Here is a 25,708-nt window from a genome sequence, read left to right as displayed (position 1 = left end):
AGACAGCCAGGATGTTTTAGTCCAAGGCTGTAGACATGTTGATTTTATCTTTATAGATGGACTTTATAACATGGAGCCCTATGGGGACTTACTCACTACTGGGGACAGCCTCTAGTGGACACTTTGGGAACAACACAAGTTTTTTACATTTCCGTTAGAGCTACCAAAGCTTTCAAATCTGCCACCCTAACCCAAATTCAGGTGCAATACTTTCTTGACTGAAGACTGCAGTTGCCAGACTGCCATTGGTGTCCACTAGAGGCAGGTCCCAAAAGTGAGACAGTCCCCATAGAGCCCCATGTTAAAAAGTCAAACCTAACAGCAGAAATGAACATGTGCACAGCTTGGAAAAAAAATGGTACATTGTTAATACATCTGTCATTTTTAAACAAAAAAATAAATAAATGAACAAATAAATACATGAATGAATAAATACATGTAAGAACAGAGATGTTTTCTGTATTTCATAAAATAAAAACACAAGTTATTAGAAAGCTGTTTTGGTGAGGGCTGAAAAACATTTTAAGTACAGATAGGCAAAAATGCCAGTAAACCGTTAATTTTTCAGCTTAGTACATTGTATTTCAGTATTTATATATATATATATATATATATATATATATATATATATATATATATATATATATATATATATACACACACACATTTTTTTATTTTATATATTGTCATATTTTTATTATATTTTTATATATTGTTTATTTTGAAGTTATTATTTATTTATATTATTTCCATTATATTGACTTGGAACTTGTTAATACCTGCAGTACCTTCCGTGTCCACTAGAGCTGTGCCAGCACTGAGACTGTTCTTACAGAAGCCCATTTTGAAATTAAAATATTTTAAAATTTGGTTAAAAGTCAGGTAAATTGGGGGGTTGGCCTCATGGAGTGCAAGGCAGAATCTGTATGCTAAGTTATTTCCTAAGCTAAATCAACACTGACCTCTGTGGTGTGATTGGCGTTAAGATTTTACCTCAAATCTAGTCCTATCATACCTTCACGGACTCACGACTTGATTCTTTGATCCTGCTTTACAAGTGTACCCACCTCATTAGCTTTTAAAGCTTCCAGCAGTTTAATCTGTTGTCTTCACTTTTCCCAGTGAGTTATATCAGCTTCTGCTCACTCATCCCATCTCAGCCCTTCCCAGACTCCACCCCGCTGGTACAAATTTGGCCTCCCCGGGTTTCAGTGCAGACAAAGATGGCAGCAGATGCAAATGTTAGCACGAGGAATTCTTTTGGGAAACTTAGCCGTTCATTCGGAGGCCTGAACGGTCTAAACCTGGAGGGAGAGATTAAGACAGAAGAAGTGAAAAGGTGGCAGATGATAGATGGCTGATGGAGGAATAGACGAGAGGGGGTTTCCATTTCTTCAAATACACCCGTCTCCCAAAGAGGTGCAGGGAGTCACTTTACCCCCCGTGGTATTTTTAGCCACAGAGAACACAGAGAGGAGCCAGGATCCATCTCAGTCATTAACACATTCATTCCTCTAGTGTTCAGTTTACCTCCACTCTTTGATTGGTGGGCAGTTTGCAGGAATGTCACCGTTTCTCAGCGGCTTCAGAAGTTAGACATGATGTTGTAACACTGAGCTTGCTCTTGTTTACTTTTATAGTTTGCTCATTCTCTTTATAATCTGGCGCCGTGCTCTGAAAACATTGATTAATGATTGTTAGAGTCAGTGATACTCTCAGCTCTACCTCTACTTTTACCTTCCCTCTCATTTTAGCCTCATTATGCCCCCTCCATCCCTCCTTTCCCCCTAACTCCTGTCATCCCTCCCTCCTTGTCCCAGTAGGGTGGAGTCTATCACTTGATCTGACCACAGTCAGGGTCAACCTCCAGTAGTAGAGGGGCGATCTGGTGCTCCTGTCCTCCTCCCTTGTGCTCCTTCTTTTTCTTTGGATCTGCCAATGCTGACTCTCTCCACCTTCAACTTTTCGTGGCGTTGATCGTCTTTTTTACCCAAACATCCTGCTGCCAGGTGCAAAAAGATTGTGTAGGACCTTGGACCACCCACCCGTCTTTTCCTCACCCCTTCTTTCCTTTGCATCTGGATCGCTGGGCTCCAACAGTCGATCCAAGTACTAAGACAAGCAACACCAGTCAGCTGAGTTTGAAGACAGTATGACGGACAAAGGTGGCGTGACAGGTGCCGGGGATGATGCAGGAAGCATCATGGCGTTGCTGGAACGTGTGGCAGGCCTCATGGACACCGTCCAGACCACGCAGCAGCGCATGGAGGAGCGTCAGCTGGAGCTGGAGAGCACGGTAAAGACCATCCAGGCCGACGTCATCAAGCTGACCAACGAACACGCCAACACCAGCTCGACTGTCGACCGGCTGCTGGAGAAGACGCGTAAGGTCAGCCGCCACATCAAGGACGTCAGGGTGCGGGTGGAGAACCAGAACCTCAGAGTGAAGAAGGTGGAGGCCACTCAGGGGGATCTTCTCGCCAAGAACAAGTTCAGGGTGGTCATTTACCAGGTAAGACTTGAGGACGATCGTAGAAATGGACCTTTGAGGAACTCCAAAGTTCCTGAAAGTGAAACTGAGGGTCCCAATGTGCTTGAATCAAATCCCATAAACTCAACCAAAGAGATAAAACAGGATTCATGCCAAATCAAAATCCACAGCTCCAACCTGACCAGAAGGAACATGCCTCTGGTTAGGTCTAGGCAATGAGGAACCATGTACACCTGTGGGCACATCTGGTTGGATAAAACTTTGTCTAAGAAGTCCAAATTCACCTCTTCAAAGCCCCAAAGCAGAAAACATCACCAGAGTAAATGAGTTTGATCTGTACAGGAAGAAAAACATCCTTCTATTCGTGATGATGTGGCCAGAGAAGCTTGTGCTCTTTGAGTAATACTTTTAGAGTTGACTCAGATCTCTGAGTCCTTTGAACATGAACAAACTGCATTAGCTCAGTTCATTCTGGGGGGGTTGAAATAGCAACAAGGCACACTCACACCAGGCTTCGTTTTACTTCTTTGGCCTTCACAGTTAGCAGCTGCCAGCGCAGTGGTGACCCGGTTATTTTAGCCCTGGATAAACGTCAGTGTGCTGAAAGGTTACACCGCAGAGCTGCGGCTCATGGAGGAGACTGAGAACAGTTTGTGAATGATGATTTGGCAGTGAGACTTCAGTAAACTGGATTCTGTGTTGGTGAAGACAGTGCAGCTTCAGGTTTATGTTATGCTAATGCTACGAACAGCTGAGACGAAGACCAGAGCTGAATTCTTGAATTGCTCTGTGGGGTGCGGTTCATTACTGTAATCTAGGGTCTGCAGGGTACAGTGTCGGTTTGCAGTGAGGTCACATGTCGATCACACCTCAGAGGGAGCCTGTGATTGGCTGTCTGCAGCTGCTGGATGTCAGGGTGCACCATGCACATTTGGTACAGAGAAAAAAAAAAACGGAAAAATTGCAGTTTCTTTTAGGGATAGACCGTTTATCGATTGGGGCTGATATTTGGCATTTTGGGGCGTATCGGCATCTGCTTTTTTTTTTTTTATCTGACGGCCGATATAAAACTCATTCAAAACTGTGATGCTTCTCTGCACAGAATTTCTCCCTGTCTACACTATGGAAGCCCTAGATGGTCATTTAAAATCAGTCATGTAAAACCAAACAGAAAATTAATTCAGCTGCATTACATGCCTGTAAAAGGCAGCACAAACTCAATTCTGTCCAGTTTTATTGCAGTTACATAAAAATTTTTGAAAACTTAATCTACTGTAAAAAATTTATTTATTTTTTTGAGTTAACTTTAGAAAACACGCTGCTAAGCGTGGGAGCTGTTTAATAATTATATGTTTGAAGGCATTTGATTGCAGTTAAGTGTTGGAGTTTGTATCGTTCAACATTTTCACATTGACTACAAATGAATATCGGCTTCGTTGCCTACAAATAATCATTATCAGTATCGACCCCCAAAAATCCATATGGGTCTGTCTCTTCTTTCTTTGTCTAAACATTTTTTAGTTTGTGACATTGCTTGGTAAAATGTTACAGACAAATGTCAGAGTCTGTTATTTTTAAAAGGAAATTTTGTCTTTTTAGGAATTGGAACACTGACTTTACCTCTGTATTTATCGAGCACATCTGAAAACCCAGGCTAAACCACCACCTCTAGTGGGCTGGAACTCAATAAAAAGCAAAGTCAGAAAACTTGGCTGGTAGAATGAAAGTTTCATCAGAATCATAAATACAGTATTCTTCCAAGAGGGCAAAAATTCAGCTCACAAAATTGCTCTTAAACACTATTAAGTAATAAAATTGGAGGCTAATGGAAGTAGCCTAAAACTTTGACACCATTAGCTTGTCCCTCCATTTGCAAGATATCGAATGTTTTCTGTATTGACAGAGGAGAGGCAAAATCTGCGTCATTTTTCCCTCACAGCTTTGTTGCTTCTCTGCATCCTCTAAATGTCTAGATTTTTGCAGAAATATTCACCAGTTGAGCCAAAAAGGCACTGAGCTTTAAAGCGACCACCTGCATCAACAACAGGAACAGTCGTGTGGTGAAAGTTAGAGAAACAATCAGGGAAACCAAGCCCAAATTTTCCCAAAATACATTTTTAGAGAGTAAACTGCATAAAACCTCATCAGAAACCAATTGCAAACACCTACTCCCATGTTTTGTCTAGTGTTGGATGCTCAAAAGGTATTATGAAGCTGTAGAAAGTTATGTCTAAAAATAAAAAGACTGGGTTTTTTTTTTTTTCACTGATTCTCCATCCACCGGCAAATAGAGGCTAATAGTGCAGCAGATAATGACAAATTTCAGGAGCATCGTTTAAATGGTGAGGCAAGCATGAAATTTGGCACAGATACTCTCTAAAAGCCACTCTTTTGAAATACAATGGTAAGACACGTGAAAATTTAAGATGGCGGCCATTTTTTTGTCTGACATTTCTATCAAAGGCTTATTATTTCAATAGTTCAAATGGTGGTGCCAGCATGAAATTTGGCGCAAATGCTCTCTAAGGGACATTCTCTTGAAATATATCATTAGAAATGCATAAATTAAGGATGGAGGCCATTTTTTAAGATGGCCGCCATTTCTATTGTACGCACATTTTTTCAATATTTCAAATGGTGATGCAGGCTTAAAAGTTGGCACAGATACTTTCTTGAATGGTCACTTGAATGGTGGTCATCTTGAAAAATGGCCGCCGACTAGAATTTTCAGTTGACTAAAATTGTATTTCAAAAGAGGGTCCTTTAGAGAGCATCTGTGCCACAATTCATGCTTGCATCATCATGGGGACGATTTTTTTCACTTATCTGCTGCACTATGATATCAAGAGATGATGAGCTAAAATTGAGAGGCTAGCAACAGATTAGCATTCAACTTTTTGCTTGTTTAGCTTGTAGAGCCCGACCAATGTGGGATTTTTGGGCCTGTTGCCGATACCGATGCAAAAAGAAGCCGATATCTGATATATCGTCTGTTTTCCGATATATTGACTGATGTCCGATATATCAGCTGATATATATAGTAAAATCATTGATATACACAGGATAAATATTCAAATTATTACTAGCTATTGAAAAGTTCCATCTTCCATTTAATGCATGGGACTAAACTAGATTTTAACTAACATTGAAGCTGCTTTCAAAACATGCAATAGATACAATTACTGATTAATCGGGCGGGCCGATTAATTGGCCCGCCCAATTAATCGGTCGGGCTCTATTAGCTTGTTGGTTGGCCTGCTCACCCGACTCATTGGTAGAATTTTTCACCTTTACGATTCTATAATGAAATACTGACGTACGGTAGGAGGAGATTCCTAATACTTCTGTTTAACATGAAAAATGATGAGATCATCAGATTTCAGCTTGTTTACAATATCCATTACCTAAATATGTCTCTTTCCAATTTTTTCTGCAACAGATAAAAACTTCATTTCTTTGAAAACTGATTGATGATGATATTCATTGTATTTTGAAAAGATTTCTTATCTTCATACCTGTTGATACCAAAAGCTGGCGCAGGCCGATGCTCCTATTTCTATAAAAGTTATGTTGTTATGGAAGAATTATAAGAACAGTTAAGCCTGAATAATGAACGTAACCTCATCCTCAGAGGTCTGATTGCTGCTCCCTTACTCCAAATTATCACAGTTATTATTATGACACAGTGCTGGGAAACCAACTAAAGAGACTCTTGTTGGGTTTCAGTGACATGTGAGGCGTGAAATGAAGATTAGTTTTGTAGTAATGTTAACAAACATCAGCTTCAGTTAGCCGAGCTGCTCTGCTCTCTATACTGTAAGTGACTGTGCCAGCTGAGCGCTGACGGACCGGGTTATTCTGAGTCTGAACCTCCACCATCTCCTAATATAGATGTCTGCTCTCTGTCTCTCTGGACGCGGTAACGGCGGCTTCCTGGACGAGGGTTATAAATCATTCTGTTAGCCGCTAACAGGCCGTGCTCGCTCTTTGATTTGTTCTGACTGTTTCAGAGACTAATGGAGGAAATCCTCTCAGTCAGCTGGAGTGATGGCTCTGTGATGTCACGGGTCGTGACCTTTCACCTGAGGTCTCTAACCCAAAGAGAAAGTCTTCAGTCGCTTATGAGTCCGATACTCCAAATAAATATACAAATGTGATTTTTGTTCAAAACTGTAACAGATAAAAAGAATAAAACTGGATTTAAATCTATATGACTTTTTCCCCATTCCACTGTTTAATGAAAGTGTAACTGTTACTTTAAGACGGCACAGAAGGTGTCAAACATTGTTGGAAAGTCACATTTTCCTGAACACGTCCATGTCTGTGTGGTATAAGCTTCCTGGTAATATTGGAATACATTTTTTATTTCTCACGTCTTGCAGTTTAACTGATCTGAAGCCATTTGACTGATTTAGTTAGTAACAAGATCGTTGTTTTAGACACTGTGTAAGATGTAACTCACAAATTTGTTTTCTTTGGTTTTTAAATTTGGCAGCCAAATTCCCTTTTTTTTATGAGACACTGGCTGTTTTCCAAACCCCCTACTACACTAGCAGTGCCTACTATTTTGGCTAAACTTCAGTATGTAGTCGTCAGTATGCGAAAACTTGCAAAATCTGCAGTAAACTAAAAGTCCCCAGATGTCCTACTGATCCAGGAAAATTTCTCAGTATGCAACAGATCAGTCTACCTCCCACAATGCATAGCGCTTTTGGTGAATTACCGCCATCTACTGGAATGAGTTGGGATTACAACTAGAATACAACAACACTAACGTTATAATTTCAAATTTTTGCAAAATTTTGAAATTTCAGAATTGTTTAAACTTTTGTAAAATATATTCAATTCAAAAAGTTTCAAAATCTTTCCAAATTTAAAAAATTCAAAAATGTCATTGCATTTTTTAAAATATTTTTATTTTATTTTGGCAACTTTGATTTTGAGCTATTTTTTTTTTCAAATGTTCGATAATAAAAAAAAAAGTTACAAAATTTCTGAAATTTCCTTATTTTTTAATTCCAATTTTTTTTTTTTTTTCCACATTTGCAAATTAATTTGATTTAACTTTTATACATTTTTGCATATTTGTGATTATTCTTTTCAGAATTTTTGTTTGTTTAATTTTTTAAATATTTGCAATTTTTTTTAATTATAATCTTTTTTTTATTTTGCAGATATAAAAATAAAAAAATACAACTAACACATCACTTTTTCAGTTTCATAAATTCAAACTGCTCTATTGCAAATTTAATAATGCTATAAGATATATGTTGTACTATTTTTATTAACTCTATGAGCCTGGTTGTGAAGATTAAGTTGACTAATGTGGCTCCTGATATAAGAATAACTTTAATCCAGGTGAGCTGATGCAAAATGGCTCGCATGAAAGTAAAGGATGAAGGCCCCTGCCACTTTGCATCAGTTTCTGACCCCCTCAGCGTGTTGCAAAAGATCCCAGTCTTGTGTGTTGGGTTAGCAGCTGCAAAAAAGATAATGCTAGTCCAAGTTAGCACTGAAGACGAAGCTGAAAGAAACAGTCACAGCATTTATTTTTCAGCTCAGGGCCTCCAGCTGCAGGTGGTGAGCGCTTAAACCAAACCTGGCAACCTTTCATTGCAGGAAGCTTTGAACAATCTGTGAACGAGCGAGCCTCTCTAGCTTTTAGCTTGTTAGCTTACTCTGCTGAATGCTCTCTCTCCTGCTGTGAGGCTCAGGGATGACAGTTATGTATTCTGTCAAAGCTTTGGAAATGTCAGCCTCTCGGTCTGGTTTCATAGACTGCAGCGGCTCTGAAGCATGCACTGAAAGATCCTGATGATCCCATACAGAAACACATTCTACCTTCAGATTGATCAGCTTTAGATTTCACCTTCCAGGTTTTATAAAAACAACATCAGGGACTTCCAATTATGTCCGATCAATTTGTGGCTCACTTATTCTTAATGGCAGGTTTTGGTGGACTGATTTTTTTTCCAGATCCTGTGCCTCGCAGTAAAATGTTGGAGTTCAGTTCAATGGTTGAGAATCAAACCTCCCAGAGTGACCCGCTGCAGAGATCTGGGTCAGTTTGCAGCTTTGGCCTTAAAACGGTTGCTCTGTTTCATGATCGGGTGTAATGTGATCGCTCAGTTTCAGACTGCTGCATGCCATGACGTGGTCTGAAGCTGAAAGTGATCCAGATTTGCTCGGCACACTGCTGCTGCTGCTCCCTGATATGTTTAGCTTTCTGCAGCTGAGCGCTGAGCTGCAGAGACAGGTGCTGCAGTTTATTTATGGACGGAGGATCAGGGCCTGCACGCTAACCGCTAAAGTCTGCAGGACAGTTTAACTAGAGGCAGCTTTAAACCTGCAGAGAGAACAATCAAAACCAAGCCTGGATCGAGACCCATGGTGGTGTTTGGACCAAGAGACTTTGGAGGATTTTTGATCAAAATCAAGACCAAGAATATGAGGGAACAGGACTGAGTCAAGTCCAAAAGTTTAAGAGGGTTAAGACTAAATTGATGCCCTGACCAGAAAGAATCACTACTAAAACTTTGGGGGTTAAGGACTGAGCCAAGACTAGGACTTTGGGGGACTAAGTTCAACCTTAAATCCAAGACCCGAGATGTAGCCAGTAGAGTCCAAGACAAAGACAAGGTTGTCAAGAAGCGGGGTTTCAGAGAACATAGTCCAAATCAATGCCAGAGACCAGAGAGTAGAAGACCCAGACTTTAGGGGTTAGGGACTGTGTCAGGACCAACAGTTTGTGCAATTAAGACAAAATCAAGACCTAGACCAGAACAGTTTTGAGGGGTTGCCTAGACCAGAAAGAATCACGACCAAAACTTTGGAGGTTAAGGACTGAGCCAAGATGAAGACTCAGAGGGGGTTAAGACAAAATGAAGACCTAAATAAAAAGAGTTTTGAGGGGTTCAGAAACTGAGCCGAGACCAACACTTTATATGATCAACATGAAATCAAGACCTGGACCATAAGAGTTTTGAGACCAAGACTTTGTGGGGTTTTAGACCAAATTAAAGCCTAACTTTGACCTCAAGCCCCCAAATCTTGATCATGACTCAGTCAAAGTCAAATGCAGGACCAAGGCAGGGAGAAGCCAACAAAGCAGGGTCTCCCAAACTTTTCAGCCCACGACCCCCATAGTTGCAGTTTCAGGTCCAGAAGACTTTACTTTGTCATGAAACCAATGGTTGTCTCTGAGATTCACAGGATTTTTCTCTCCTTTCTCAGGGTGACCAGGAAGTCAAATCTGTTGCACCAGGAAATGAACCAGCAGACTCCAGCAGCGGTGCTGGTGCCAGAGCTGAAGTGGAACCGGACAAATTCGAGCTCCCTCCAGAGTCGGACGAGGAGTACATGGTTGTGGAGGAGGCAGACTCCGCCTCGGCCGGCCGCTTGAAGAAAACCGGGCTGACGCGCATCGAGAGCTTCAAAGCCACCTTCTCCAAGGAGAACATGAGCAAGACCAGAGAGAACCTAGGCACCAAGGTCAACAAGTTCGGTGAGCGCATCGTGACGGCTGAGAGGCGCGAGAAGATCCGCCAGTCTGGCGAGAGGCTGAAGCAGTCAGGCGAGAGGCTGAAGGAGACAATCACCAAAAGTGTCCCGGCCAAGCTCAACTTAAAGAAGGAGAGGACTGTAGCAGAGGGCCAGGAAGGAGCCGAGGGAGCCAGTGAGGGAGCCGTGCCAGTCGCTCCTCCAAAGGGGCGCAAGGGTAGCCCGGGTCCTGCCAAGTCTGCCGAGGCTGAGGGAAAGGGAGCTGAGGCTGAGGTGCCAATGTACGACATGAAGCAGCTATCGTAAACCACCGGACAGTGATGAGATCTGGGACGTTTAACTTGGACCACTGAGACCGCAGAGAGGGAAGGGAAGCTGTTACAGAGCAGAGCCGCAGAAGAGGAAGTACGGAGGAGGAATTACTGTTTGTTGAAGGAAGTGATCAGAGAGCCGGCCAGTCACAGGTCCAAACATCAAGAAAATAATGAAACATTGAGGTTATGTCACATGCAAATGTTCCGGACATTTCTCATCAAAACTACAAACATTTACTGTCTTTGACTGTTTTGTGACACTGACTTGGTAAAACAAAGAAGAAGGGACTTTTCCATCATCACACGGATGCTGTTCGCTTGTGTTTGCATGCTGAAGATGTTGAAATGTTGGATGACAAAACTCAAACAGGGTTATGGTACGTTTGGTTCTGTCAAATGTTTGGACAAAGTGTTTTGGACCCACTGTGGGTGGATTGATAGAGGTTAAGATGTCAAATAAGATAGAGGCTGAATCTAGAAAGAGTAACAGTGAAAGGAGCTATTGGAGTCAACAAATTGGGTGTTCATTGGTGCCTTCAAATGTCCAAAAGTTTGGATATGTAGACCCCAGGCCAAACAGTGGGACCCAGATAAGATTACCTGTCACAAAACAAGTCGAAATATTGTTTGATGTAGTCATAAGTTATTTTTCATATCCAAACTGGCGCTGATGGAAGTTTAGCTTGCTAAGAGTTCTTATTTGTGTCCCTGACAGGCTCAGATTGTCCGTCTTAGAGTCTGACAACTTTACAGGAATGATCCAGACAGATAGAGCACCCTTTCTTATGAAGGACAATGTTTTTTTTTATAAACACAAACAGCTGCTAGCAAGTGCTCTACAAAGCTAACCAAACCCCATTGAGAAAAAGAGTAATTTTTCAGCTCAGCATGCAGGAGTTGCTGGTCTACCCTTGGCTTGCTTGTTCACTTTCTTTGTGTCACAGTGAGACTTTTTTGTTTGGTAGCTACAACAGAGTGTTCATGCAACACACAACAATACAGAGTCACAAGGAGATAAATGGGGAGGTAGACCAGCAGCTCCTGTTTGTAGTGAGGTGAAAATCTCTGTTTATTTAAATGGAGTCTGGTGGGCATGTGAAGAGGGATTTACCAGCTGCTCCCACTGCTTTTTCTGAGTTTTTGTTGGATTTTTTTGGAATATATAACACCAATAGACAGTTCACGCAGAAGATAATTAGATTTGTACAAACAGAGCAGGTTATTTTTCCCTTAATGAGACAGCCTTTTCCACTTCTCTAAAGTTATTTATTATTTTAACAGTTATTTATATCAAAGCTGCTAAAGATAGAATCTGATTCTTCTGTAGTTTAATTTATTCAGCCACATCTGACCAACAGGCCACCACACTGAACATAAAGCCGTTTTTGTGGTGATTTATCTGCTCTTTTTGAAATGATCTACTCTGTGAGGATGCCTTGTACCTGTAACGTCATGATGATCAGCATTTTTCAGTGTTGTTGGAGTTTTTTGGTGTTTGTTAGTGAGTGACTGCATGGCTGTAGTTTGTCAGAGATGTAACATTAAAGCAGATTGTGTTTGTCATTTAAAAAAAAATAAAAGTTCTTGGATCACTTATGTAACAAAAGAGAAGTTGTTTAAGAACATTTCATTTCTACAGGCCTGTAAATCAAGTTTTATCCAACAAAAAAAAAGATACAGATAAGATTCAATAAGTTTAATTCATTAGTTGGAGTTAATCATGTGTAACATCTTCAAAACTACACAAGTAGCATCCCAGGTGTGACATCACCCATGACGCTACCTGCCTGGTCACTCCGTAAAATCCTCACATATGTATTGTATCATATTATTTTAATTAAGTTAAAATTGTGTTGTTTTTTTCTTCTTTGAAATTGCTTAAAATTCTATACGAGATGCTAACAACCACATTAAAGCTAACGTGGTCATATGGTCACTTGCAGTCACAGAGCAGAGCAGCTCCTCTCAGCGTCCAGTGCTCTGCCGGCTGCGCGCTCCTCAGCTGCAGGGAGAAGATGAAGTTCAAGTCTGTGCGACGAGGTTTCTTATAAACGGGACATGAGTACAAGTTGATTGTCCCGCCCCCTGGCTGTCGCTTGGTGTCAGCCATGTTAGCTGAGCTGACGGCGTAGACATGAGCGACAGGGAGGGGGGTGAAGAGGACCTAAAGAGAGTCGTCATAGGAGTGTCAGGATTACATTTGACGTTAACAACTTTTTCTCTCAACATTAGCATTTCATTTTTGTAGCATTACCAGGATTTTTAAAGAAAACAAACGCCAACCTTGGGTGGTGCCTCAGTGAGTCTGGCGCTGCGTCTGTCCCAACCTGCCCCGTCCAGGAAGAGGCCGTAAATGTAAACCCCGCCAATATCCTGTGGGGGAGGAGCTGACACATCCTCCCTCATCATCTTGGTGACATCATTGCTCAGGATCACTGTATCTAAAGCCCAGCCTCGGGACACGTTAGAGCGAGTCGTCTCCTGGCGCATGGCGGTCAGGAAACCCTGGGATGAGAAAATGAATATTAACCTGCGAAGATGATTGGACACAAGGTGAAGCGTCAAAGTTTTCAGCCTTGCTTCAGTCTGGGCCAACCTGTGGGTTAAAGAACCCGGTGATCCAGAACTGGTTGGGCCGCCCACTGCTGATCCAGGTGCTGAGCTGCTGGTTCCTCTCCAGCAACTCGCTGAACCAGAATCCTAAGGTGGCCGAGGGCCAGCTGAGGCGCAGCCACAGGCGAGGGATCCGAGCGTCAAACATGCAGTCGAGAGCGTCACGCAGGTCCTCTGACATGATGATGGTGCCTAAGGATGGAGAGGGAGGGTACTGATACTGTAATCACTCTTTAGAGCAAGCCACTTTAAAGAGGGGGTACTTTGCTTTTGTTAGGCTTCTAACTGTCAATGACTTAATTTAACTAAAAAAAAAAGCTCTTTTTTCTTTTCACTATTCTATTTTTTTCTAAAATCCATTGTTCCACCCTTTGTCTGAAACACTGTCTCTTTAAGGCACCTGCTCCACATACCCCTTCCTCCTTATTGGTCAGCCCACTGGAGACCTGTCAGGGGCAGAGCTATTGGTTTACCTTTGTGTTTGAGGCTCAACCCGCCAAGGTATCATAAACCAATTGGGAGATTATGCAATGACCTCACATCACATAAAGATTTCAACCTCCTCTTTAATCTGGCTCTATGATCTGGTTTTAGGACATAAGAAACTGTGCTGTGACTGACCATCAATGGCCAGGTTGAGGTCGGTGAGTGTGGTCCGTACACTACTGATGACTCGCTGCATGCGATCCAACTCCTGTCGCAGGAAGATGTTCATTGGCTGGAGTGCACCCATCTTCTGAAGCTGACCTTTGACCTTAAGCACACAGAAACAGTCTTTCCTGTGAGATTCTCTGATTGTGTTTGAGTAGACTGATACTGGGCACTTTCATAATCCCTGTGACCTCACCTCATGGGGGATGTAGTCAGGTGGAAGCTTCTCCAACATCTCACAGGCCAGTCTCTGCACACTAGCTTCTCTCGTCTCCCCGCCACCGCCCCCGCTGTCCTTTGGTTGAATGCTAATGATGGTGCTGAGTGTCTCATTGGCCAGGTTGGTCTGATAGGTGATGTCAGCGTTGGAGTGGAGCCCAAAAACCTGCAAACAAAAACACAGACTTATCAAAGATGTTGGACTGTGAATGTCCTGATGAGACTCTTCAGTGGTTCAGACCTCGGGGGTGTCGACCAGCGGCAGGGTCTCGATGTGATGAAGGACATCCTGGACGGTCTTGGGCTTGCTCGGGATGCAGTAGCCTTTGTAGAAGCAGAAGCTTTCGCTGAAGGTGTTCTCGCTGAACCACACTTGGGTGAAGGTGTTCAGGAGACGTTTGTCCAAGTCGTCTGTCACCCTGCCGCCATACTGGACCTCACCTGAGTTTGACACGAAGGAGTAAGAAGAAAAAAATCTGATAAGCAGAGGAGGTCAGAAGCTCTGGTTTGTGCTCATGACACTTAGCCGTACTTAGAGAACAAGGAATCAGCGTTTGTTTCGCTCGGTTTACCCAGGCTGTTCTCGCACATTGATACATCAGTCTTTTCAGGAGCCATTTTGAACCTTTGAGTCTTTTCTTCCTGGTAGACTAACCTAGCATGTAGCGCAGGCAGTTCCAGTTGACTCCTCTCTTTTTGTCCAGCTCATCCAGGTGATTCTGCACAAACTGCATACTGGAGGTGAAATCCGCCTGGTTGAACTCATACGGGATGTTCCAGCCGAGAGGACCAAACTTGCGACGCTCCTGATGTGAGAAGAAGAGAAAGACAGTGACAGTCTAAAGACACATTTCTTCATTTGTTTTTTCATTTGTGTGTTGAGCTAAATTTGTTTTTTGGATGCACAGACCTGCACGACGGTGTGAAGGAAGGCTACAGCGTACAGCAGAGGCTTCCACTGGGGCAGGCTGATGATCTCGAACTGATCCTGAGTGACACCATTGAAGGTCCTCTTCAGGCCAGCTTTCATTCCTAACAAAGGAAGATGAATGAACAGTAAATGAGATTAAACAGGAGTGTTTAGATTCATAGATTCAAGATTAAGTTCAGTAAAGATCAGGAAGAAGGACAAGGAAGCTGAGGGTGACCATAAAGCAAACCTAGAGACCACTGAGAGAGGAGTTCTTTGTTTTACCTAAAGGAGGTTCGTTGGTGAACTTGATGGAGGACTGAAGGAAGGTGATTGGGAATCTGCCGCCAAACACAGATGGACAGGATAGATGTTAATACACAAACAAACCTTGTGGTTACGAGCAGCCTCTAGTGGACACTCAGGGAACTGCTGTTTACGGAACTGCAGTGCTGGCTTAAAAGGTTGCCGCTTGGCTATCAGAAATGTATTTACCCTTCAAATCCAATCAGCTGCATCTGTAAGCACTATATCTTTACTGTAGCGCCACCATCAGGTCAAGCCTCCTCATGTGAATCGGTTACCTGGGATGCACGTCAGTTGTCAGCCAAACCCTGAAACCTTTGTGCACGTTCTCTGGTGACGCTGTGACAACAGTCTCCAGCAGCTCATCCAGGAAGTCCAGTCCCAGGTGGCAGTTCTGGAGGAGGAGCCAACCACCGTCCATCATGCTGTTGGCTAATAGCCTGCGAGCATGAACTTCTTGGCCCTGCCCCATGGAAATAGGACGACATGGCGCCCCCTGCAGCGAAAGAAAAGGGGTTTTGTGTTGTAAATCTTTCACCTTTTGTTTGCCTTCCTCCACCCACAGACTGCATCCATCGACCGGACTCCCTCACCTTGTTCTTGGCAAGTCTCTCAATGTTTTCTGTCGGGTCAGAGCCCATCGACAGCAGACACACCATCGGAGTCCAGCTGTCACTCTCTGCCCACATGGCGTCCAGGTCCAGAACCAAACCTTCAGCGTACTGCGGACCCAGAGACTCTGAGATGTAGTGACGCGCCTGGTGGATGCACAGAAACACACTCCGTCAACTCACAACCCATTTCTCTTCCTGTGACATCACTAATGTGAACAAGTCAGACCTGAGCAGTGGTTCGATCAGGACACCAGCTCCGGATGAGCAGAAGCTTCCCGAAAGTGTTCAGCTTCTCCTGGTAGCCATCAGGCAGAGTGGCCTCCTCTGGAGCGGGATGGTCAAACCAGGTCTTCCAGGAGCGCTCGTTCTGGCTCACCTGGGAACAAAGAAGCTCTGGTAAGTCTCTTTCTTTCATCTGTACCTGTGATGCTGTCAGCAGACGTAGGGTTTACCTGGGTCAGGATCTGGCTGAAAGCCGGCAGGGTGGACAGCTGCACCAGGTTGAGCCACGTCTGATCCAAGATCCAGCGCCGTGGTTTGGACTCAACAGAGTTAAGGTCTAATGAGGCTCCACCTACATGATTGAAGTTTTCCTGTTTGGTTTCTTTTTAAATAGTGTAAACACAGAGAAAAAGACGGTGTGGAGGAAGAGTGTGTAACCTTTGACGAAGGTGAGCACCTCCGTGTGCGAGATGTTTCTGGACTGTAGGTCGATCTTCAGAGCCAGCAGCAGCGTGAACAGCAGTTTGTGCTCTTCGTACAGACTCCTGACTGTGTAACAGAACACCTGAGAGGGGGACAAACAGGTGCTCAGATGAGGCACACCTGAAGTTTACATAACTGACAGTTACCTTGCAGTCTGGTTCTACTCAAGGTTTCTGCCTGTCACAGGAAGTTAGTTGTGTCCAGAGTAGAGTCATGCTGGGTTTCTGTCAATCAGACCTGCCTGTTTTTTTTGGAAAGTGTCACGACCTCGTTAAAAATTAACTTATTATGTTGATTAGATCTTCAAGAGTCTAAGATGATAGACCCAAACCAAATGGACCTATATCCTTTCTCGCGAGCAATGTTTTTCAACCAGGAACCTTTGGAACCCAAAAATTCCCTTCAAGGAACTAAATGCTTCCAGTGACTCACTGTTGCCATGTTTTTCCACCATGACTTGAAGTTCTGTGAAGATTAGGCAAATCAGGCAGGTGAAGTTAGGAAGAGGAATAAAAGTGACTGCACTACTCATCAAGACCAGGAGAGGGCAGTAAGAAAAGACACTCAGGAATACAACAAGATAAACCAAGATGGATTTTAAAAGCCATGCTAGCGATTACCAAACAGTACCTGGTATGTGAGGAAGCTGATGATGTTGCTGATGCGTTTGGATGTCACTGGTGACTTCGTCGAGTTCTGCATGGAAGAGTCGAAGAGTCCCAGGAACTGCCGAAGAGATGTCTGGTACATGACGTTAACCAGCGACATCTCCACGATCAGGAAGTAGAGGATGCTCCCCCTGGTGGCCACCGGACGATACTCCTCCCGAGCCTGGTTGATCTTTATCTCCGTCTCTGCTGCAATGGACAGTTTCTCACTCACCTGGAAGGCAAGAGTGTTTATTCTGCCACCTGTTAGTTATCTCCACGGATACTCTTACATTCAGAGAAGGAGCAGTTACCTCCTGAGCGGTAGTCTTGGTGACGCTCAAAACCTCGATTAGAGACTCATCCTCCACCAGAGAGCCCTGTGTGCTGGTCAGCCTGAAGAGCAGACTGTCCTCAAGCTCCTGCATTTTCCTCTTGTTGGAGGTCACTTCCTCTAGGAGCTGCACTCGCTCTGCCTCCAGCTCCTGGTGGGACCAACAGCAGCAGAAGGTCAGACAGTGATGCTTGCTCTGTTCTGTACACTGGGGTCTTTGTTGCTGCTCTCTTGGCCTTAGATTTTCAACCACACTAACAAAAGAGGATATGTGTGCTCTCCCTACCTTGACTTCAATATCTACACATAACTGAGAGGAGAAGTGTGCTCCTCCTACCTCGACTTTTATAACTACACATGATTAAGAGGAGGTGTGCTCTTCCTACCTTGCTTTTTATATCAACACTTGACTGAGAGGAGAAGTGTGCTCTCCCTGCCTTGACTTTCATTTCTACACATGATTGGGAGAAGTGTGCTCCCCCTACCTTTACTTTTATATCTACACGTGATTGAGAGAAGTGTGCCCCCCCTGCCTCAGGCTTTGGTATTCCCCGTAGGCAGTACTTTACTTCCTGTATGATACTGTATCTAAGTGTAGCTCAGGTGAGATGACCTGTTTCTCCAGCAGGATGACCCGGCCCAGCAGCTGGTCCTCCAGGCCGCGCTGAGTAACGGTGAAGTCGACCACTGCCGTCCTGGCGCTGACCTCGGGACTGTATGCCGGATTGGCCAGTTTGGTGGTGATATAGAGGGTGAAGCCCTTCATCACATCCACCTCTTTATCTCCCACTTTCACCTGCAGGGGGCAGAGGAGGGAGGAATAACCAGGTGGGTCTGATGGTTGTACATTTAAATCAATGGAAATAAGTCAGTGATGACTTGCTTTATAGGTCGATCCAGACTTGATGTAGTTTTTGTCCAGTATGTTGTCCAGGACAGGGTCCAGCTCCTCCCCCACGTCTTCTAGTAGCAGGGGGCGTCCCAGAGACAGACCGTCCTCCAGGTGTGAGCGGAAATATTTATTGTTCAGAGACGTTACCTGAAACATGAAAACGATGACAGTTAAGAGTTTTATCTCCGTGTTTGTCGAACATTGCTTGAATTATTGCGCCCTGTGGGAGTCATGGTTGTTTTTGAATTTTCTGTAAAATGCTTCTCATATTCAGTCAAAACTAAGATGTAAGACAATCCTTCTGGTCCTGACCTGGAGTTGGTGGTCCTTCTCTCTGTTCTGGATCCAAGTCTTGCCCTGACCCTGAGGGTCTATTAGCAGGGGGTAGCGGGATGCCTTTGTCACCACAATGCCGTTCTGGATTGACAGGTCATCGCTGGGTAAACCCTGCAGGTTCCACTCACTCACTGTGGCGTTGTCCACCAGTAGTCCGATCACATTCAGGTCCTGCAGCAGAGCAGGACATTTTTTCAGTTTGCAAAGGAAAATCATCAGGGAGCATGAAAAGCAGAAAACTGTCTCTCACAGGACTAAAAGGAATTTTCTTCTCCTCCATCTCTCCCTTCCACAGATCAAGCAGCAAGCTGCGATACTCCTGGTTAAAGGGTCCAGCATAGGACAGGAAACCTGCCGCCAGCAGAACGTCCCCCACCAGGTTTGAGATCTGGGTCTGAAAGCCTGCGCTGCTGTTGGTCCAACGAACCTGAAAACACAAGAGCAGGACACAGAGACAGAGCGTGTTGACAGAGAGATGGTTTAATGGATGGATGCTGAAGGAGTGAGAGCCGACCTTCTCTCCTCCCAACCCATCAATCAGAGCTGTAGCGTTGGCCATTTTACGGCGGCAGGCCTGGGCGTCGTCTTCAAGGTCCTGTTTCTCCTTCATGGCGGCATCATAGAGCGCCTAAAGTCCAGGAAACAAATATTTATGTATGTGAACAAATTTTACTAAAAATTTTACCAAACAAATTTCTAAATATGTACTTATGTGATTGTTACCTGCACGGCATCCAGCTCCTTCTGTTTAGCGTCCAACTGTTCCTGAGCATTCCCCAGCTCAGTCTGAGCGACCACCAGCCGAGCCTCCTGCATGGCCAGGTTAGCCTTTGAACAGACACATCACAACATTTAATCCACATGAATTCAACGCCATGCTATCAACATTTCTTGCTGTAAACCCCTGGGCTCCTCCGTCTTGGTACCTTTAGCGGTAGCACCTCCTTGTTGATGCCAAAGAAGTCGACCATGGCCTGGGTCCAGGAGCAGAGTCCTGCTACGTTTCCACAGATCCTCTTGGCTGACTCCAGGTTGTAGTCCTCCATATCCAGGTACGGAGCCATCAGCTCCACCACCTCCTCTGTGATGGAGTCCTAAAAACCAAGCAGACGTTCAATCAGCAGACAGTTCTCTGTCTTTGGGGGTCTTTGCTGATGCTCTCCCTTCTTTGGCTTTTTATGTATGCACAAGAAAGACAGGGGAAGTGTGAACCCCATACTTCAGTGTGCAGTATAGACATGAAAGAGAGGGAAGGGGTGCTCTTCCTGCCCTAGCTTTGTCATACGCACATAAAAGGTGGGAATAGTGTGCTCTCCCTGCCTTGGCTTTTATGCCATCTAATGCCCTTGCCAAATCTGGAATGAAATCAGACATTGTCTGTTTCGAAAAGCCACACACCTTAAAAAAACTACAGTGAAATCTTAAATGTGTCTGATTGAACCTTGCTGAAGTTGAGCAGCATGCCGAGGAAGCCAGAGTTCTGCATCAGCTTCATCGCCTCAGCCCACGACGGTCGAGGACAAGGCCGTTCAGGGTCAGCGGTCACAGGATCAAGCTAGGAGACAAACAAAGCAAATAAGGTCTGTAAGGAGGGCGTCACCCAAACATCTTATTTCAGTGATTTTATTAAATCAGATGAGCTAGAGAGACCTTCCTCTGGAATAGCAGCAGCACAGCGTCCATGATCCTCATGATGAGGTGAGGAGGCTTCTGCAGCTTCCTCACGGTGGCGATATCTGCTGGTTTGATGGTCTACAGAGACACACACGATGAAGCAGATTAATCTTCCAGAGTTAGTGAATCAGTGTCATGACTACATTTTTTTTTTGTGTGTTCCAGCGCCCTCTGGAGCCCAGTTTGTGTGCTGTACTGAAACCTTCTGTGTGTGCTTGTGTGTGTGTGTGAGAAAGAGACCTGCAGTGCCGCCTCAGCAGCCTCCAGAGCAGGTTTTGCAGCTTCCAGTTTGGTCTCTGCTACTGATTTGTCTGCTTCAATCTCATCAACGATGAGCTGAGCTTTGTCCTTTACCTTCTGCACCTGCTGCTTCACCTGCACAGTTGTAAAATTAAACAAACAAGGACTTGAAGAGACTTAAGACTTTAGAAAAATCCACTACTCACCTCCTGATTTATTCTCTAGCATGATCTTTAAGCTGCTGTTTAACTGAAATTGTCATCATAAAAGTAAAAGTTGTGTGTCAGTGTGTTGTGTTGAACCTGCTCAGCCGCCTGAGCTTTGGCCGTGACCTCCTGCAGGACCCCATCTGCCTTTTGAGAGGCGACGGCGAGCTCCTTCTCCTTCACCACCAGCTCTTCAGAGAGCTGAGACACCGACACCTCGGCCTCCATCAGTTTACACAGACCTACAGACCACAAACAGGACATGCAAAACTGCTCTTTCTGCAGTGCATCATGGGAAAACACCACAGCCTCACCTGTCTTCATGCGCTCCGCCAGCGTGCCGACATGGGCGATCTTCTCAGAGTAGATGATTTTGTAACTGTCAATGAAAGACAGGTACGACTTCGGCGTCACAAACGTTTGACGGCGGAATCGCTCGAAGTATTCAGTGCATTTCTCTGCCACCACGTCCTGAAGAAAAGACAGGGGTCATGTGATCAGATGGCTGGACATGGTGATGATACACCTGATCAGAGAGGGAGCGATACCTGGAAGGTTCCCATCGTCGCCACCACGCTCTGCTTTACGTCATCTGAGCAGCGGAGGTCCTGGTACTGAGACAGAAAGTGATGGGATACAGCGACCAGGGCGTCCCGAGGCCAGCGCTGGAACCAATCCACCGTGCAGCCGGAAATCAGGCCTGGAAACTGTAGAGGTCAAAGGTCAAAGATGATGATATGTTGTAAAAGAGGAGCGGGGGGGGGAACACGCTGTGATGTCTCATTCACCTTTAAGGCCCGAGTGCGAAACTTTTCTCCAACGGGCGAGAAGCAGAGCACAACGTGGAGGTTGCTGCGCACTCGGGATAGGAAGAAGTCATAGAGGTTCTCAGGTGTTGGAGGTCGACGAGGTTGCTCTCGCTTCATGACGGGGATCAGATCCTGAGTGATTTCATCGAGCTCATCACGGGCGAAGAGGTTTGATACTTCCCCGCTTGCCAGGACGTTGTTCATGTATTCTACAGAGGGAGCAGGATTAGGATTAGAAACACTAATGTGAGCTTAACAAAGCAGGTTAATGGGAACATTTGATGAGGAAGTTATAAAAAAAAAATTCTCAAGTCAAAAAAACAACAGTTGCGGGGAAATCAAGGTCATGTACCAAGGAAAGCTTCATCTTTAATGTCGTTGTCGGTAAAAAGGAAGGTGACTCCTTGTCCCTGCTGACCAGCGATTCGATACAGAGCCTTCAGGTCCTCCAACAGGTTACTGCAGCCGTATGACCTGCAGGACACACACACTTGATCGCTCAACGACACAAAACAAATCCACACACACACCTTGGAGTGACTCGAAGGAGTGTCATCTCAGACCTGGTCAGTGTGATCTGGAAGGTTTGGTATCCAGCGATAAACGACGCCAGCCTCGTCAGACTCTGCTTCCCCGACCCCCCAACCCCAACCAGCAGGGCGTTCCCCTGGGGTGTGCGCAGGATCCGAGAGATCCGCATCAGGTGGATCATTGCATCCTGTTGTTGGATGAAAAAGAAAAGGATGATTTGATGTCAGCTAAACATTTTACAACATAACTCTGTAGTGGAAGCCACCGCATGGGCTTAAAATCAACCCAGAAAACCAGTTTGGATGGACCTCCAACATGGCTGTCCATGATGGTTATTACCTTGAAAAAGACCAGGTCCATGGCTCCGCCCCTCACCACCTCGTTGTACTGCAGCTGGAAAATAGAGAGCCGCTCTGCCAGAGCGTCCAGCGATGGGATTGGCTCATAGATCTGCCAATCATAACAGTTTAAACTAAAAATATTGGAGACATCTAATCATATCATCATGGCATAGCCTTTTTAACTGAAGTGAGGAAGACTTTGGCGGCCACCAGAGGGCCACACCCCACAGTTTGAAAACACTGCTCTATGTTAAGGATATCATTTCATGTAACCAATGAGCTTATTGTTCAGAACCTTTGGAGCCTCCAGGTCAGCATCTTCAGGTTCATCACCTGTCGCCTCTGGAGCGTCCCGCAAGAAGTCCACAAAGCTGCTGTCCCACTGAGCATGCTCAGTCACTGCTTTTCCATGATCCTCCACTGTGATCTGGGGAAGAGGAGGTATGGCTGAAACTCAAACTCAAAGAATCTTTATTCTTACACTCGTAATAAAGTTCCTTCAGCATTTCATCACCCACCCTCTCCACAATGCCGTTGAAGGTTTCTCGGTCGCTGTAGTCGATGAATCTGTCAGCGATCACTCTACAGCATTCGTGGTGGAAGAGAGCTGAGAGGAGCTCTGAGCTCTGACACACCTCAGATGTTACCGTGAGGTTCCCCTGAAACACAACACAACACACTCTGCTGAACAATCCCTTCAGAATAATCCCATTCAGACTTCAGGAATGGTGGTGAGCTGTTTACCTGCCAGATCCTGCTGAGGTCCCTCAGGTTGAAGATGTAGTGAAACTTTGCAGGAGATGGTAACATCTAAAGAGAAGACTTTAATAGTTTTACAAACTGAGGCTTTAATATCAGAAACATTTAAAGCAGGAAGAGAGTCAGAAAACATTTAGCTGAGATCTGACTTTTGTTTTACCTTGGCCTTCACGGCCTGCCACAGCCGCCTAGTGGTGGGTACGATGGCGGCAGCAAGCTGGCAGACGTCATCGGGGAAGCCTCGCTCTGGGCAGAAGTAACCCTGAGCCACGGTGCTGAAGATCTTATCGATGGAGGAGTTGGAGGGCAGGGTGCAGTTAAAGATGGAGAACTGTCTCTTGAGACGCTGAGGGATGTCGTTACGCCCGCCGCCAGGGTGGATCATGGCTGCTACCAGCTGATAAAGGTCATTACATGGTAATTATTCTTTAATTCAAAGTGATGGTTTAGATATGTTCATGCATCATCCTGAGATTTAACTGAATTAATAGCAAAATATAACAAAGACTTTATAATCAAATGTCTATATTCATGTTGTAAAGTAATAATATTATACTGTCAGTGTCACGGGTATAAGGTTGTAATGACCAGATTAGAGCGGTGATGCTACAAGAATTCACTTTCACCTCGTTATTTGTTTAAAGTCGTAACATTACAGGAACAAAGTCACAATGATGAAAGACTCAGGTCTTCTTACAACAAGATAAAAGTAATTCTGTTTCAAAATTAGTCATTATGTTACGAGATAATGCTCATAGATTAAACTAGTAATGTAATAAGATTAAAGTCATCTTGTTACAGGACAGAAGTTGTACTGTTTTATCTTTGACTCATATTGTTTTTCTACTTTTCTACTTATCAGCAACAAATATCACACATCTACCTGTGTGTGTCTGTGTAACGTGCAGTCAGAGAGGATCTGCAGCAGCGTCTTTGGATCAAACCAACTTCAGGGAGAGGGGGTGGATGCTTTTTGAGGTTTGAATGTATGGCACAAGTAGCTGACTTGTGTTGACTTGAAAAAATATTAGAGATGACAGGACCATACTTCAAAATAAGGGGTTATTTGGGAGAAAAAGCAGGAGAATTTCTCTTAAATCTGGAGCGTTGGCAGGTCTATCTGACATGGCTCGCTCAGCCAGACACAGGACAGGAGCTGCAAGTTTAATATGCCTGAGTGCAGAGTGGTCTGTGGGGTTAAAACTGGCGTTTTCAGGATGGAAGTAAACAGACACCACTTCAACGTCATAGATGTAAAAAGCAGAACATACATGTGAACATTATGTCCCAGAGAAAAACCTGCTCAAAAACTGAATTCTTTTTCAAAATTGAAGGTTTTTCAAAAAAAGCAGCACAATAATTACTTTCCCTGGTAACCAATTTATATGAAGGAATAATTCCATTACTAATTCAATTAATTTTTAGGGAAAGTAACAAGTAACTATAATCAATTATTTTATAAAGTAATTCGCACAACACTGGGAATGACATGGGAGAAACAGGCCACAGGCTTGATTCAAAACCGGGCCCCTAACTTCATGGAGCGCAACCTAAACCACTAGGCTGGTGTTATTAAGTTACAAGTCTTCATCTTATGAGAAACAACTTGCTTACTTACCATTTCAAGATTACAGTCAATAAAATTTGTAATGTTACTTGATTAAAGTCAGAAAGGAGAGACAGAAAAGTTATAATGTTCAGGATTAAAAGTAAGACTTTCAAGTAGTTTTTTATAAGAAAAAAGTCTTTGAGTTACCAAAAAATGGCGCAATATTTAAAAAAAAAAAAAAAAAAAAAAAAAAAGTGGGAATGTTTCAAGTTTAAGTCGTAACTTTAGGACTAAGAATTTGTAACCCTATGAGATTAAAGTCGTAATGATAAGGCAAAAACATAGTAGTGTAATGCTGGGAGAATAAAAAACTTTGCTTAAGAGAAGAACGATCTTATTTCATTTTTTAATGGAATGGAAATAAAGCAAAGGGCGATTAATGGCTCACCTGAACATCCACCACAGTGATGAACTCTCCTGGACGATCCAGACTGTAGAAACCTCCCTGCTCCATCAGCTGACGCACAATCTCATTGGTGATCTGAGTTGAAAAGGGGGATAGCACAGGAAATACTAAAAACTGGTTGGTTGTATAACCAGGGATAAACAATTCAGGAAGCTTTTGATTTTCACTTTTTAAACTCAAACTTAGAAAAAAAGAAAACTGATACAAAGAGAGTAGAAGCAAAGGAAAGGACCAATCAGAGAGTGACTTGGGCAGACCTGGTCTCCCCATTCGTTAATGATGGGCATGTTAATGTCATCAATGAAGACAGTCATCCTACGCCCTCCTGGCGGCCCGTAGGTGGCGCCCATTCGCTTATCAATGTAGCTCTCGATGCTCCTCTGGAACATGCTGGGCAGCGTAGCCGACGAAAAGTTCAGCGTCTTACTGAGGTGGACCTCTGGGTCAAGTTTATTGGTGTAGCCCTTTAAAGGGACATGACATTAGCATTAGCATTCCTGTGGCACTGAAACCATCCAAAAACATTTGGCACATTTGGCAAATTTGGCACAGCCGTTCAGAAAGTCCAAGGGAATTCGACTAGGACCATTGATCTTGTTAC

The 25,708-nt window shown here is 44.1% G+C and overlaps 2 protein-coding genes across 2 annotated transcripts in view; one reads left to right on the top strand and one right to left on the bottom strand.

Annotated features, from left to right (window-relative positions):
- The first annotated feature begins 2,068 nt into the window (after window positions 1-2,068).
- cavin4b (caveolae associated protein 4b) lies at window positions 2,069-11,076 on the top strand. Its single transcript, XM_074693337.1, has 2 exons — window positions 2,069-2,512; window positions 9,725-11,076. Exons 1-2 carry the CDS (start codon window positions 2,153-2,155, stop codon window positions 10,295-10,297), a joined length of 933 nt encoding a protein of 310 aa, XP_074549438.1. The 5' UTR covers window positions 2,069-2,152; the 3' UTR covers window positions 10,298-11,076.
- A 1,022-nt stretch (window positions 11,077-12,098) lies between these two features.
- Window positions 12,099-25,708, bottom strand: part of dnah5l (dynein, axonemal, heavy chain 5 like) — a 36,469-nt gene continuing 22,859 nt past the window's right edge. Inside the window, exons 59-97 of the mRNA XM_074694049.1 lie at window positions 25,365-25,571; window positions 25,090-25,182; window positions 23,253-23,489; window positions 23,078-23,143; window positions 22,852-22,992; window positions 22,629-22,760; window positions 22,332-22,442; window positions 22,025-22,179; window positions 21,814-21,935; window positions 21,441-21,670; window positions 21,201-21,359; window positions 20,967-21,123; window positions 20,749-20,894; window positions 20,447-20,581; window positions 20,183-20,284; window positions 19,974-20,087; window positions 19,459-19,626; window positions 19,256-19,360; window positions 19,047-19,160; window positions 18,783-18,959; window positions 18,509-18,703; window positions 18,188-18,343; window positions 17,918-18,100; window positions 17,285-17,455; window positions 16,954-17,205; window positions 16,279-16,405; window positions 16,071-16,192; window positions 15,845-15,994; window positions 15,598-15,762; window positions 15,283-15,500; window positions 14,984-15,039; window positions 14,699-14,820; window positions 14,444-14,594; window positions 14,030-14,229; window positions 13,766-13,954; window positions 13,540-13,672; window positions 12,902-13,110; window positions 12,589-12,810; window positions 12,099-12,469 (exon numbers count right to left, since the gene is read on the bottom strand). Of these exons, the coding sequence (XP_074550150.1) occupies window positions 12,239-12,469; window positions 12,589-12,810; window positions 12,902-13,110; window positions 13,540-13,672; window positions 13,766-13,954; window positions 14,030-14,229; window positions 14,444-14,594; window positions 14,699-14,820; window positions 14,984-15,039; window positions 15,283-15,500; window positions 15,598-15,762; window positions 15,845-15,994; window positions 16,071-16,192; window positions 16,279-16,405; window positions 16,954-17,205; window positions 17,285-17,455; window positions 17,918-18,100; window positions 18,188-18,343; window positions 18,509-18,703; window positions 18,783-18,959; window positions 19,047-19,160; window positions 19,256-19,360; window positions 19,459-19,626; window positions 19,974-20,087; window positions 20,183-20,284; window positions 20,447-20,581; window positions 20,749-20,894; window positions 20,967-21,123; window positions 21,201-21,359; window positions 21,441-21,670; window positions 21,814-21,935; window positions 22,025-22,179; window positions 22,332-22,442; window positions 22,629-22,760; window positions 22,852-22,992; window positions 23,078-23,143; window positions 23,253-23,489; window positions 25,090-25,182; window positions 25,365-25,571 (6,123 nt within the window). The 3' untranslated portion in view covers window positions 12,099-12,238. The remainder of the gene's footprint in view (window positions 12,470-12,588; window positions 12,811-12,901; window positions 13,111-13,539; window positions 13,673-13,765; window positions 13,955-14,029; window positions 14,230-14,443; window positions 14,595-14,698; window positions 14,821-14,983; window positions 15,040-15,282; window positions 15,501-15,597; window positions 15,763-15,844; window positions 15,995-16,070; window positions 16,193-16,278; window positions 16,406-16,953; window positions 17,206-17,284; window positions 17,456-17,917; window positions 18,101-18,187; window positions 18,344-18,508; window positions 18,704-18,782; window positions 18,960-19,046; window positions 19,161-19,255; window positions 19,361-19,458; window positions 19,627-19,973; window positions 20,088-20,182; window positions 20,285-20,446; window positions 20,582-20,748; window positions 20,895-20,966; window positions 21,124-21,200; window positions 21,360-21,440; window positions 21,671-21,813; window positions 21,936-22,024; window positions 22,180-22,331; window positions 22,443-22,628; window positions 22,761-22,851; window positions 22,993-23,077; window positions 23,144-23,252; window positions 23,490-25,089; window positions 25,183-25,364; window positions 25,572-25,708) is intronic.

This window comes from Halichoeres trimaculatus, unplaced genomic scaffold, assembly GCF_033239565.1.
Source record: "Halichoeres trimaculatus isolate MK-OKI-2021-1 unplaced genomic scaffold, fHalTri1.1 fHalTri1_scaffold_18, whole genome shotgun sequence".
NCBI lineage: Eukaryota > Metazoa > Chordata > Actinopteri > Labriformes > Labridae > Halichoeres > Halichoeres trimaculatus.
Note: the sequence above shows the minus strand (reverse complement) of the source record. Positions and strands in the feature narration are given on the sequence as shown.